Source organism: Drosophila persimilis, unplaced genomic scaffold (assembly GCF_003286085.1).
Source record: "Drosophila persimilis strain 14011-0111.01,24,50 unplaced genomic scaffold, DperRS2 tig00000124-arrow-pilon, whole genome shotgun sequence".
NCBI lineage: Eukaryota > Metazoa > Arthropoda > Insecta > Diptera > Drosophilidae > Drosophila > Drosophila persimilis.
The window spans coordinates 3,440,004-3,453,943 of record NW_020825294.1 but is presented as its reverse complement, the minus strand read 5'-3'; the positions used below and the strand labels follow the sequence as shown (position 1 = coordinate 3,453,943).

The 13,940-nt window shown below is 39.2% G+C and overlaps 1 protein-coding gene across 5 annotated transcripts in view; it reads left to right on the top strand.

The window, feature by feature from the left end:
- Positions 1-1,870: 1,870 nt before the first annotated feature.
- LOC6593751 (anoctamin-8) overlaps positions 1,871-13,940 on the top strand; it is a 33,946-nt gene continuing 21,876 nt past the window's right edge. For 4 of the 5 annotated variants that reach the window (XM_026987840.1, XM_026987839.1, XM_002018819.2 and 1 more), the window contains exon 1: positions 1,871-2,271. In XM_026987840.1, the coding sequence (XP_026843641.1) occupies positions 2,016-2,271 (256 nt within the window). In that variant the 5' untranslated portion in view covers positions 1,871-2,015. The remainder of the gene's footprint in view (positions 2,272-13,940) is intronic. The other variant, XM_026987842.1, reaches the window with a different exon arrangement.

Below are 13,940 nucleotides of genomic sequence, written 5' to 3'. Positions count from 1 at the left end.
AAACAATTCTATTTCGATTTAAGCAAAGAGAGAAAAGTGGAGGTAATGAACTGCACATGATGTTGTGGATTGAGCACTTCTCTTCTCTCCTTGCATAAATATCCCTAAATATCTTGTTATTTTTAGATTATAACAAAGCTATTTTATTCTATTGGAATTTGTTGAAGCTATGTTTGATATAAATATTGAGAGATGTCTTAAGTATTATAGAATATTCTGTTTTAACTAATACTAGCTAATCCACTTGAACACAAATGTATACCCCTATTAGAATATTCTGTTCGTGCTTATCCCGTTGTGAAAATTATTTACATTTTGTTTAAATCATGCAAGTGTATTGTATCATTGCTCTTGGTGTTGGCTTTCTATCGTAGTACTTTAATATCCTATAATCAAAGTTCTAATCAGTAGCGCTAGTTCTACATCTAGCCAGAACTATCCATCGACGAAAGATTTTCAGCATCGGCAGTTCATCGGGCAACAACTCTTCCAAGTACTACAATATTCCAGTCAAGGTAAGTCTGTCAATAGAGATTTAAAATAGCAGGAAAAATACTAATTTGTATCGAACTTTTAATAGATAATCGGCGACCCAAAACGAGATGCCAACGTGAAGAAACAAGAACAGAGATGTGAAAGCTACAAGGTTGTGAGTCCATTCAAAAGACCGTGACAATAATCAGTAATCAAATAATAAGTTAAGGCACCAAAATTAGTTGTGGATTAGATTCCTTAAGAGGCTTTCCTCCATCTGTTGCGAAAATGTCATTCAAAACGACATACCCTTCGAGTTCTCCCTTTGTACCGAGTATAATCATATGTTTGTCTTTATGGACTCATCCTTTATGTTTCATGTTTGTTGTTTGTCTCTCCGCCTGTGTTTGCCATTACTCTCTCTCTCTCTCTCTCTCTCTCTCTCTTTGGCTCTCTTTTACGGCTTGAAGCCGGCTTTTTGGATTGCTTCGTCTGGCCTCGCCCTGCGTCTGCGAATCTTCGTCCCTCCCACCCCCACAAACAAAAGCTACGTTTCTGCGTTTTCTGTCTTTGCGACACACGCACAGCCGAGACAAAATCAATAAATGACTAAAGCCACCACGCCTTTGGCTGCTCTTCGTGGTGGGATTCACGCTGCCTCGGACATGTGAAGGCAGATGGTTTCAGTCTCTGACGGCATTTCCCAGCGTGCAAACACGCGCTTTCGGCGCGCTTTCCAACTAAATTCCAACAAAAACAAAGAAAAGTAATATTAAACAGTTGATAAATGAAACGAAATAGTATAATTTCAATATGACCGAAAGATAGAATGGCTTTCTGCCTGAGAGCATGCTAGCCAAATGAATAGTTTCAGCCATTTGGCTTTGTGCATTAACTATTATAAGTGTCTGGTGTTTTTGGTGATTGTTTAACCTAAATGCAAGAAGCGATTATGAAATAAGCAAACAGTTTCCAATGTTGTTTTCGTTGTTCGCCTGAAGGGGCCCAAAAGGTACTTCAGCTGTGAGGAAAAACTACGCGTAGTAGTTGTACGCACTTTGGACTGTTGGATGGGTTTTTTTTTTTTGGGGAGAGTCCTCGTCATTGTCGCTGAGGGTAATGACTGAACCCACCCTTTATCAGGCATCGACCAACCCACTTTTACTAGCCATCAAAGTCTTTGCCGGCAAAGTCTTTGCACTTATTTCTCTTTTTACATATTTTTCCTTTGTCGATTGCGTGTTGGATTTTTCTTGGCACGCAAACCGAATTTTGCATTCGTTTTTAAAGATTTATTATAATTTGTAAACAGCATGGAGTTTTCTCCGACTAAACTTTCGGTTTCGGGCGCTCAGCTGATTAATGAATGTAACCTTTTGACCCATTCAGCGGACTAGTTAACACGCAAAAAGTTTATCCCCAGACAAATTTAATAACATTTAATTGAAAGCGTCAGAACGAAAACAAATTAAACATCCCACAGCCAAAAACTACACAAAAATTGAGTCAAAACAAATCAACGAAATAGATTTTGGCACAGTATGAGCCAAAGTTTTGATAGTTCACATGGAGGAGGAGGACCTGGAGTTGGTTATCCAGAGCGTCAGTCCTCGGAGGATGTGCCCGAATCTACAGCCACAGCAACGACAAGAACAGGAACACCAACAACAACAGCCGGAGATGCCCGACAAGGAGCCGGAGGAGAGGATGATTTCACCGATGACAACAATTTCGAATCGAATTTGCGACGTCGCAAAGGCAAAATAATATCCTGTGCCAAGGAGACCATCGAGAATGGTGAGTAGTGCCAAAGACAAGACAACAAATATTCCCTTACCAATGTCTACTTTTTGTAGTATATATATACATATATATGCTTCTATCCTACCAATATCTATTTGTATATGCTTGGCATGTGTAAGCAGATGAATATTTGAGTGGCAATTGCTTTCAGCCATCCACAGAGCAGAGCAGACGAAGAAGAACTGCCAGAACCTATTCATTTGTCATGGATAGAAAATAGAAAATTGCATAGGTAGAGGTAGAGGTAGAGGGATAGGTGGAATGAAGGCGTGTGCGTGCACCTGCTACATGCTACTGGGCGCGTTGGGTCCTGCCATATCCGTTATATGGTTTTTTTCCTTTCTTTAATCAAAACGCTTGACTAGCTTGAAACATTGATTGGATCTGAGTTCGCTTCCAGCACACGAACTTTCAACATTTCCGTTTTTATATTTAAAGTTTTCTCAACTTTAAAGGCAGAGCCAGTGGCAACCGTTTAGAAGAAATTTTTTCTTATATGAATTATTAATATTTCATATGTGAGAGAGCGGTTTATGGTCTTGAAATGTAGTTTGGAGGAGTGGCGTTTTCTTGTGTATAAGGAAAGTTTCGATAGTTTCATTCAGGCAGTACACGTATGAGTCGAAAAAGGTACGATAGGGTATATGATACCTTTTCTGGATAATTACATATATTCCTTATGCTAAATAAATTCTTAATTAAGAGTTAAATTCTAGTACTATGTGAGATATTAAGCTGGAGAGGCATTCATTTTAAAAAACATTAACTAGTTCTTGTGAGGATGAAACTAGATTAAAGATTTTAGGTCTGAAACGTTTTTCAATATACTAAATAGACTTTCATTCATAAAACTATTATAGTAAATGATATATCAATCAAGTTTCTTTTAAATAGAGACTAAATTTCGTTAAAATATTTAAGATCTATTACCGTATCGCTGTTACAAGTTGCCGGAAAAGGAAACCTATTTAACCACAATTTAATATTCCACATAAATATGTATTATTGGAACAACAACCTCTAGTTGACCCACTCGATCCATTCGAAATTAACTTTTAAAGGGATATCCAACTCAACAAGGCGAAACTCCTGGTCTTTTTACTCTTTTGCATTTCTTGCACGAACCAACTATCAAATTACCCTAAAATGACTTTCAGATTGTCGTACTTCCTGTTCTGTTGTGGCAGAGTCGTCGGGCTCCAGTTGTTGCTGTCAACATTAGACAAATAAAACTAACTTTGCCATTGGATCCCCTTACTGTTTTGTCTGTGTGATGGAGGAGAAGACGCTCCATCGCCATTGTCCCAGTGGAGTCTTTTGTGCTGTTGAAAAGCTATTGAAAGGCGTCGTCTAAAGAAGAAGGAAGGCGCACTTTGAATTATTTATGTAGCCGTCGACAAAGAAAATGCGTTTCAAGCGCTGCATTTGCCCCTAGCCGCTGCTGCTGCTGCTCCGAATGAGGGTGTAATATAGGGGTCTCTATTCCCTTTGGTTGGTCTTTAATTGATTGGGCTGGGCGTCTGGCTGACGGGGCGTTAAAGGAACTTTGTTGCGCAGAGGCTTCTTTCATTGTCTTGTCTTGCACTGGTCTATGGGAGCGAAAGCTCGCTTTATTAGGAGCTGAATGAGCAAATGGATTAACTAGTTTAGTTCAAGTGTTCAAGCCCTATTCGAACTGATTGTATCCCAGTTGATGAGGGGGCTGTTAATTAATTTGATTAGCTTTTATGGGTCAAGGTTGTGTTTGTCATCGACTCGAATGTGTTCTGTGCGTGTGGGGGTGGATGAGTGAAGTGTGTCATGTAAATAATATCGTGTGTGCTTTCTCCTATATGGAATTTATGATTAAGGCATTTTTTATTATTATATGCATTACAAGGCTGACAAGGCAGGACAGAATGAAGGAAGGGGTTGGGTTTTTCATGAGAACGCCACATATACATACATGCAGTTGTACATACATATAATCATAGTTGAATGGGGGTTTCATTGGTAAATAATGGCCTGAAGTGTGTGTTTTTTCATGTGGCATTTTTCAACACAAAAATCTAGTATATTACGTAACTATATTTGATTATTGAAATCAAAATAATATGGCTTACTGCTTAAATAATATATTACTCAACGTTGCCTTTTATTATTACTATATGCTATATACTAAAAATCTTCAAAAAAGACAAAAACGGAATATTCCGCTCATTCGAGAGTGCTGATTGGTGCTATGGATGTCAAAATCAACTCAGAGATGAGTCGGATGGTATGTGTTCCAGATCAGGAAAGGTACAAGTATCTGAAACCTCATGGGCATTGATCAGATTCAAACCTGTTCCTTAAATCCAATCGCTCATTCATTTCATGCTTCCGAGTGACAACCTTAACAAGAATAGTTCACAATCACAGCGGGTTTCTATTTAATTATTCACATTGTTTGAATTCATATTTGAACACATTTTTCTTTTCCATTTTTAATATTCTTTGCAAACAACACAACCCATCCACCGTTGAATATTTAACGAATGAACGATCTAACCAAAACTCAATTTCTTTCGCAGGCAGAAGTTACGATTTCTTATTTTCCTTCATCATCTCTCATACATATAATCATCAATCTTGTGTGGAAAATTCTCTCGCAATTTGCCCTAACAAGCTCTCTGTTTCCGCTAGAATTTCTAATAAAATTCCATGGTCTCTCTGCCACTTCGTTAGCCGTGAAAATTGCACAACGATTTTTACAACGTGTTGTGGCATTTTCTAGCTCAAGCTACGGACTCTCACCCTCTGCCATGGCCGCCTGACCCAAACCTGGACCCCAAAACCCAACCCTCTCTATTGGCTCTTCATCGGGCAGGGGGACTCCACTTTGTACGGTGGGTGTTTCAGGAAGTGCGCGGATTTACGTGTTGCCAAAATGGCAGACATGACTTTTAAACTTTACTGACAAACTGGCAGAACCTCTCAAAGAGAGAGAGAGCGAGAGAGTGAGTGACGGTGACGGTGACGTGGCTAACATATAGGAGAGCGTTCTACCACTAAACTACCTTAACAACTGCATTGCGTGCGTTAGAAATTAGATGAAAATTGGCCAAATACTCGGTACCTTCGGAAGCGCCATCGATTTTTGGTCGCGGCTCCTTGTGCATATCGCTTCCATGTCTGGTCGTGTCTGAGTAATGGAATTGAAATAAAACTCCACTCATATCTGTCGTTAGCTTTTGTGGCCCCTACTTCTTTGTCCTGGTCTAGAATCCACCGAACGACCCATTGTCGTACTTTCTGTGTTTCTTGTTTGCTTTTTTCCGTATGATTGTTTGGCTGTCATTTTTATTTGCGATGCCTTCAGGCCACCGACGGGGGAATTTCTGTTCTGTGGCTGCCATCGGCATTGATGGGCGCCACAGCCAGCCATCCACTCATTTCCCCCAGTAATACTTAGTGCTATCCGGGGTATTGTATACAAACACCCTGAATCTGACAGTTAACCCCTTTTTGTGGTGGAGCTTAAGTGGGGAAAATACATTTTTGTGCTTTTAAAATATTGTGGAATATTATTTTTGATTTATTTGGTCAGAAGTTTGTGTTTGGGAATATAATAGTTTAGTTCTTGCATAAAATATTTTCGCTTGTTTTAGAAATGTCAATATTTTTGATCAATTTGTATAGTTTGGGGCGGTTGGTATGTCCAGATAGATAAAAGTTGTGTATTTGCTCATATTTCTTTAATTGTGGTTGTTGAGTAGACATTTTACAGTTCTTACAGGGATCTCTCTATGAAATACGAGTGTGTAAAGAATAGTTTAAGAACTAATTTTTAAACAGTCATTATTTCTCTTTAAATTTAAAGCCGATTAAACGTCTACAGTTTTCCATTCTGTGCATTAATCAGTCATTTAAAATTTATTTAGATTTATTAAATAAGAAGATTGCTCTTAATTCTGTTTCTTGGAGCCAAGAAGAACCTAGAAAGAGCTATTCTAGTATTAGTTTCATAAATACAGTCTGGATAAATCCGTTTTCCCCAGATGTTATTTTTGAGGCTCTTATGGATTTCGCTCTGCCTCAAGTTTTCCTCCTCTGCATATGAGCTCTCTCAACGGTTGAGCCACATCTTTAGTATATTCTTATGTACACACATACATATGTGTTTGTTTTCGCATTTGGATTTCTTTAGAAAGTTGAAACCCTTTTGACCTGTATTCGTATTTTGCGTAGACACAGACCTTCTTGCTTGCACCTTCCATGCCTTGGGACTGTTTGGCTACGTTTTCAATTTCGTTTCAGTAAGCTTTTACCACCAGACCCATTGATCTTGGGGCCCAACATATTTCACTTGGCTTCTGAGACTCGCTTTCTTAAGCCAAACAAAAGCCCCATGTAATGTTTATATAGTCGACTTTTTTATGTTTTTTTTCTATCTCCATATTAATGCCTTTGTCTAAGGGAAAAGCTTTTGGCTCAGCTTGAGGCAAATATGGAACACACAAAAACCCCATAAAAAACATGGATGGAAAAGCTGTATTTGTGTGAGACTTGCAGTTTTTCCTTGCACACTCAAAGCGATGTTTGAAATGAGCGATGCACTTGAATTTTGCGAGTAATTGGGGAAAGAGGACACAGACCCCCAGAGACCCCCAATGGAGATTAAGCCCATGCTGGGGCCCCCCATTATATAGCCATTAGTTTGTCGGCTGCACTTTGGCTTAGCTTCAACGGCAAACTGATTTCGCAAATCAGAAGATTTTAATGGCCTTTTCATTGTTTGTGCTGCTGCATTCTTTATGGCGTTTAAGTGCGCATCCGTTTCCCGTTGAAAAATTGATGGTGGTTCCCAAGGCGAAGCGGAAACCTCTAAAAAAACAGGAGAAAAAGAAAGGACGAAGAAAATTGAGTGTCAAGGGAAACAAAACCTCGTGCTTTTTTCCTATAATTTACACAAAGTGTTTTTCATAAATCATACGGATATATGTATATATAACTTTATATACATTCCCTACCTCCCTCCGATTCATATCATACTCTCGTATATTGCATAATCAAATTATGCAAAGCTGTCTGTTTATTTGAAAAATGCTTGCGGTCGTGAGGTCACGACGTCGTCGTCTTTTTGGGGGGCATCAACGATGGATTGCAGACACAGGATACACGCATACGAACGAGCAGTCCGCAATCCTTACTCTCCCCCCAGGCTGCTAATCTTTTCCATCGTTCTTTGCAGGTCCTTGCCCCGTCTCTGTATGTCTGAGGAATCGTATTGTATCTGGGGGTTTGCGTTTCCTGCATAAAAAGTTTTCTTTTTACTTATTTTTTTTAGTGACATGAAAGTCAATATTCCACCCCGCCAATATGAGAATTTGATTAATGCGGGTAGCGACAGTTGATTAAATTCAGATACATGATAGATTTAATAGATATAATTTGTAGTAATTGTATAAAAGGTAAATGCCAGAATCTCTATGAGGTTGGAACTTTCAAGCGACAAAATTGAATTCAAAAGTTTAGGTTTTTTTTTGTATCCATTTAGGAAAGTTTTCATATCCGTTTACAGTGGCAGTGGCATACCTTTAACTTCATTATCTTCCTCTAAGATTTTACTTTGAATAGTAGTTCCTGTCAATCAGTAAAATTTTTAGTGAATGTAAAGTTATTTCTGCATTTTGGAGCTTCCTAAACGAAGCTCCTTTCAGTTTCAAATTCATTTGAATAAGATCTAAATATAATTCCGCAGAAATGAATTTATGCACGGTACTCAGGGAGTCAGTTTCGTTAGCATTACACAGATACTAACTAACACAGAGACAGCCGGAGTCTTGTGCATAGAAAGCATGCAGGATTTTCGTTGCATGTTGGTTTAATTAGTTTATGAATACGATTTTCATTTGTTAAGTAATTCTTTACAGAGTTTAAAAGTATACAAATGCAACTAAAAGCTAAAGAACATTAAAAAGCTTTTGGGTAATAGAAAAATACTATCATGGGGGAGCTAATTGGAACCAAAATTAGGAACCTCAAAGGGAATATGTACATTAGCACGTTATTAAATTAAAAGAAGAAGCTTTTTTGGCCGCATATTCCCATGATTGCGGATAAATTGAGTGAAAAATATAGTCATGTGATTGGAACTCTCTAACAGTTTTATTTCTTTGTGCTGGATGGTAATCGTTTTTAGTTACTGCAGACTTTTCAAAGGAATTTAGAGGCTTGAAAAAATTGTAAATAGTTCATTGAAACCATAAAATCTTCTCATAATCTGAATCGGTAGACGGCAAGGCCCTATCTTATGTGCTTAGGAGTGCCCTGAGAGTGCCCTGTTGCACGGTACACGTTTAAAAAAGTGGTTGCCACCAACAAAATGTTTGCCGACCCTCTGATCTCAATCTTAGTGACTTGTTAATGAACCAAACGTTTCCATGGCCAACTTTTAACCAATCAGATCTTTCATTGCAGAGGAGTGCCGAAACCCAAGGAGCGGCGATGCCTGTGTTCTGTTTTGCTGTGCAGTTGTAAAATCTTGATATGCAAATGTGCATATTTTGGTGTCTATCATCTATGCAGCACAAATGGAAGCCCCAACAGAATCGTCTTGCCCTTGTCTGTCTGGGTACTTATGTATCTGCGGCTGTGCCTCAGCAAGTTGCCACCGGATGTTTCTGTGCATATATAGCTGCAATATGTTTGAGGGAAGCCTGCCCAAACCCTGTCCCGACTGTCAGATGATGCGGGATTTTGTGTGTGTGTGTGTGGGGAGAAAACTGTAACCAATCCATCCACAATTCGGATTTTGTGTGCGTTGATGTTTCAAATTGTTTAAGTCATCGCAACATCAACGTCAACATCATCATCACCATCAACTTCTGCGGACATTGAGAGGAGCTTATTTTCAGCAGAAAAACCTCCATAAAGTCCAGTGTTTTTCCTCTATCCGTATCTCTGTGCCAGGTGCATGTGAGGATATTCCTTTCATTTGGATCTCTGTTTTCTGTGTGCATGTGCGTGGCTTATACCCTTGATTGGCTGCTAATACGATTGGCTTCCGTCAACGGTCGTCCCTCCACTCGGAACCACTTCATGCCTGACCAAAGCTTGTTTCCTGAATGCCTAATTAGTTCGTGTTTTATTGAGAAGCCTCGAAGGAAACTCTAATTGGAAGGGGCTTTCTGTGCAGTGTGGACTGTGGGTTGGGGGCCATCGGAGGCTTATGCATGTTGCAATTGCAATTTGTGGCATGTAATTCAATTAGAAGTAAATCCTCAGGGACTTTTTAAGGAAAGGAAATTGCTGGTAGCATCCCAAGTGGAACGAAAAAAGGGGAAAGATTAAGGAACTTCATTTTTAATTGACTTGGAACCTCAAACTAGCTAAAATTGAGGTATTGAAAGGAAAAAAATATCTAAAAATTGAGAAATGAGCCATAAAAGCCAACAGAAAGTGGGATATTTCTTACATTTTGTGACAGGCAAAACCCATCTTGGTGATTATTAACCAAAGAAATGCTTTTTAAACTATTATTTCCTACATGGGTTTCATAGAACGCAACCTGATCCGAACGTTTTCATTTGAATTTTCGTTTGGCATATTCAGTATCTCTATCGAATGTCTATACCGCATACCAGTTGTCTACCAAAACTATGTTTCCCATTACTGGCTGAAATCTCCATCTATGTCTGCACATTTCCCCATACATAGAACATCGGAATTGTAGTTTCCTTCCCTTCGCCCACATCTATTCATGTTAACTATGTGCAACATTCCTTTGCCCTTAAACTAGTTGGCAGGCAAACCAGAGCCAGTGGCACACCAGTCATTGTCCGAATTCGATTTCAGACAAAGTCAAACTGCAGTTCTGTAGTTTTAAGGGGCGAGAAGGAGTGGAGTGGAGTGGAGGAGACCGACCACTCAATGGTCTACTCGTCGGGCCAATCTGACAATCTTGCCTGCATTCCCGTTGCGCATAACATTGTAGTCTTGATGATGCTCATGTCCGTTAAGACCTGGACCTGACCGGACAGAACAGCACAGCAAAGCAAAGCACTGAGGCCGAAAGCTTAACCCGCTTTTTGGGTGGAAACAAAAGAAAGTGCACAAAAACCCGGCCTAGAGCGGTTAGATAGGAAGTTGGTCCTGCTGCCAGCATTTACTTGCACCTCCAACACCACCGACGGGCTTCCGAACAAGTCGAGCAGAACCGCCCTCAGCATTGCACTGCGACGTGTGCTACTCGGCCAAGAAATTGGCCAAAAAAAAATTGAAGAGCGAGCCGTGAAACTAACCGAAATATACCCTTTGTCTGTATATATATTTGTAGGAGTATTGTGTGCCGAGTCTTGGCACGAATCCAGCAAATGTATCCATCTATATATGTAAATATATATAAGGTATATATGTATACCTGTGCATCTCTCTTCGTCGCGCGAGTGTTTTTGCCACAAGTGCACTTTGAAATGTTGCCGAAAACGGCCAAAATAGAAATGGAATAGAAAAATCAATGGGGCCAAGTGAGGTTGAATGTGTCTGTCCGCTCGTCTGAAGAACGAAGAACTTTTTTTTAAGGTACTTCACATAAGTATAGGAAAGCTTTAAACACTGCTTATTCCATTCACGAATTTAATGCTTAAATGTGGGGAAAAATCATTGAAAATATAGGTATCTGAAGGACTTAAGTATAACCTTGAATTTTTTGTGAACTAAGATTCTTTTTATTTGCAATACGAGCTGATTTGCTTACGAAATAAGAGCTCCACTGAATTGCGAAGTGAAAAGTGTGCCGATTAAAGTTTCTTTATATTCTTTATATATTTATGGTACGCACGTTAGATGCAAAAATGTTTTTCATTCAGCCTTGGCGTGATCTACCATTTCAATTTGTATTCGAAATATTTGTTAATTACATTTTTCCTTTTAAATTGAGGGGAATTTAAAATTACTTTCTCAGGGCCGAAAAAAGTAGGCTATATTTTTCGAATAGCCCAAAAAACCAAAACCTGCTCCGCCCTCTACCATTAGGGGCCAAAAATTTTTCATGGACTGCTGCTGGATGCTTGAGCCTTGCCATAAATAATATTTGACATTTGCCTTGGATGCCACATCCTCCTCCTCCTCCTGCTGCAAAATGTTTTGATATCAATCATATCCTGCGACGCACAGAAAACGTTAGTGCCATTAATTCAATTGAATTATAAAGCATTTTTTTCCACCTCCACATGACTTCTTTTTTGCAGTTTTGATCAGGAAAACGTTGGTTGGGTTTGTCATTACATATTTATTGATATATTATAAAATGTTTTTGCCCCCACCTCCTCCGTCGTATTTCGCATTTTTTTAAATCGATTGAGTGGCAATCGTGCGTGTCCTGTTTGGCACCCATCCACATTTTAGTTATTTAATTTATATCAGCGTGAAATCAATTTCCGTTTACTGGAGGAGTGGGTGTGGGCGCACTCGGGGAGATAGTGGGTAGCGGGAGGGGTGGGCTGAGTGGCAAAGGAAGCGGAAAATCGCTGTCAGAGCCATCGAAAGTCATAATGTTTATTCAATGGAAAAAACTGATAGTTGCAGGCCAGCTGTGAAGCTCCAAACTGATGGGCACACAATGATGGGAAAAAATATTTTAATTTAATGTAATATTGTAGGCTTTTAGGGAAAGAACCTCTAATTAATGTATTTATTATAGAACCTGCATTGTAGGAGGAGAGAAGATAAATATATCTGTAATGGTCGTGGGAATTACTGCCTTAATTTATAAGGGTTCCGACCACTATTTTAAACCACTAAAAACTTTGCGAACAGTTTTCCAAAAGTGCTACAGAACCTTTGTCTAACCTTTGTCACTATTTGTTCGCAGCTCATAACAGACCCGGCAGAATACATTTATTAAAGCGCTACAGAATCTTTACATCAAGGGAGAGAGGGAGATCTGTTGGAGCACACCTATTTCATGCTGGATAATACACTGTGATAGATTTGGCTATCCATCCACAAGCGAGACTGTACCTTTACCATTGTTTGCCAGATTATCTTGTGGCCTTCAGCATGTCTCGGATCCTTGGCTAATGTTCTCCGTTGCGTGTGCTTGTTGTTTGCTTTGTTGCTGTTTAACACATGTCCAGGCATCAGTGAATCAATTATGTATATTATATTAAGTATATATAAATCCCAATCTTAGATTTGCAAACATTTACCGTAAGTGCAAGAGCGTGTGCCGACCAAAGCCCAGATGATGGACTCGAATGCGACATGTGTGCGCGCTGGGGCCACACACAGATTTCCTTCGACTTGGCCATACCATCCATCGTGTCTTCGTGACGAGCCTCTCGGGTGGGTTTAAATGTTTTGCGTACAGTTGGAGGAGGCGTCTCTCTTTGTGGTACGTGTGCGGCACTAATGAGGCCAAATGTGATTTCCGTTGTACAGATCCGGCCTCCTGATCATCAGCCCAGGTGCCGCCGCCTCCTATTGCGGTCTCTGTGTGGTTAGATGGAACTACAATGTTTGCCCTAGATATTGTTCGAAGCCCTGCTTTTGGTTTTTGTGGTCATTAAAAACGGCAATCAATCATGTTTTCCCTATTTCACTGCCTCTTCATGTTTCCGCCTCATGAACGAGGCTCGAACAACACGCCAGACACTGAAATTTATGCCCAATGGGTTGTAAAGCAATTAATCAAAAGTTCTCTTTGTTTTTTATTCCCTCAGAAATTGTGTTTAAGGGGCAGTGTAGGCAGGAGATTTTCGTGTGAAAAAGGAACCAGTGATTGACAGATTTGAAGATTTAAAGTGATATGTTTATTAACCAGCCAGACGAAATTGAGTTGTTTTTGCATTGTGCGCAGATATTACGTGGATCTAACAAGGTGTCGATGGGTTCTTAAGGGCTTATTGTTGGGTAACCTTGATGTACAAAGCTGCTGTGGAGTTTATGGATCAATATGTTTCGGGCGTATTGTCAGTGCTCATAGTAAGAGGATTATTATTGCGTATTTGGTGTTGATGGGATTTATTTTGAGCTTCAGTAAATACATACAGTAAATACGTACCTAAGGAATTTTATCTATGGTACACTTTATTACTTCAAATTTAAAAATTATCAAAATCAAAGGTTTTTTTTTTTTTTTACTTCACTGAAATTAAACTTGAAAACTTCTGATAGTTATGTACCTAAAGCTTTCTGTCTCAGAAGATATTTTATTTATTCGTATATTTTCTAAGTGAAACAAGTTGAAATTTTTTTCAACAAGCAAAATGGTAGGGTATTCGTCTCCGACCGCGGCCCGCAGTCTACTCGGCTTAGTGGCTTCGGCTTTGTCTGTTCCGCTCGTCGGAGCAGCTATGTGGGTCCCAGAATCGTACAACGTAGGATCTTTAAATCTAAAAAATTTTAGCAACAAATCCGCAGTCTTTGGCGACGCAGAAAAGTCGATCCCTTGCACAAGCGAATGGTTCAAAACGGAGTGCACAATAATATATTCCATGAGATATTTTTTTTTGTAAACCAAATATTTTTATTTTTGAAAAGATAAATTTCTATTAAAAGCGGTAAAAAAAGTTTACAAATTTGTATTAAAATTATTTGAGCTCTTTAATATATCTTAAATTCAATTAAAGTTTGTGTTGGCTTTCATATTAAATTTATACGAATTTTTATTTAAAGCCGTGACAACAAAAATCTTGTAA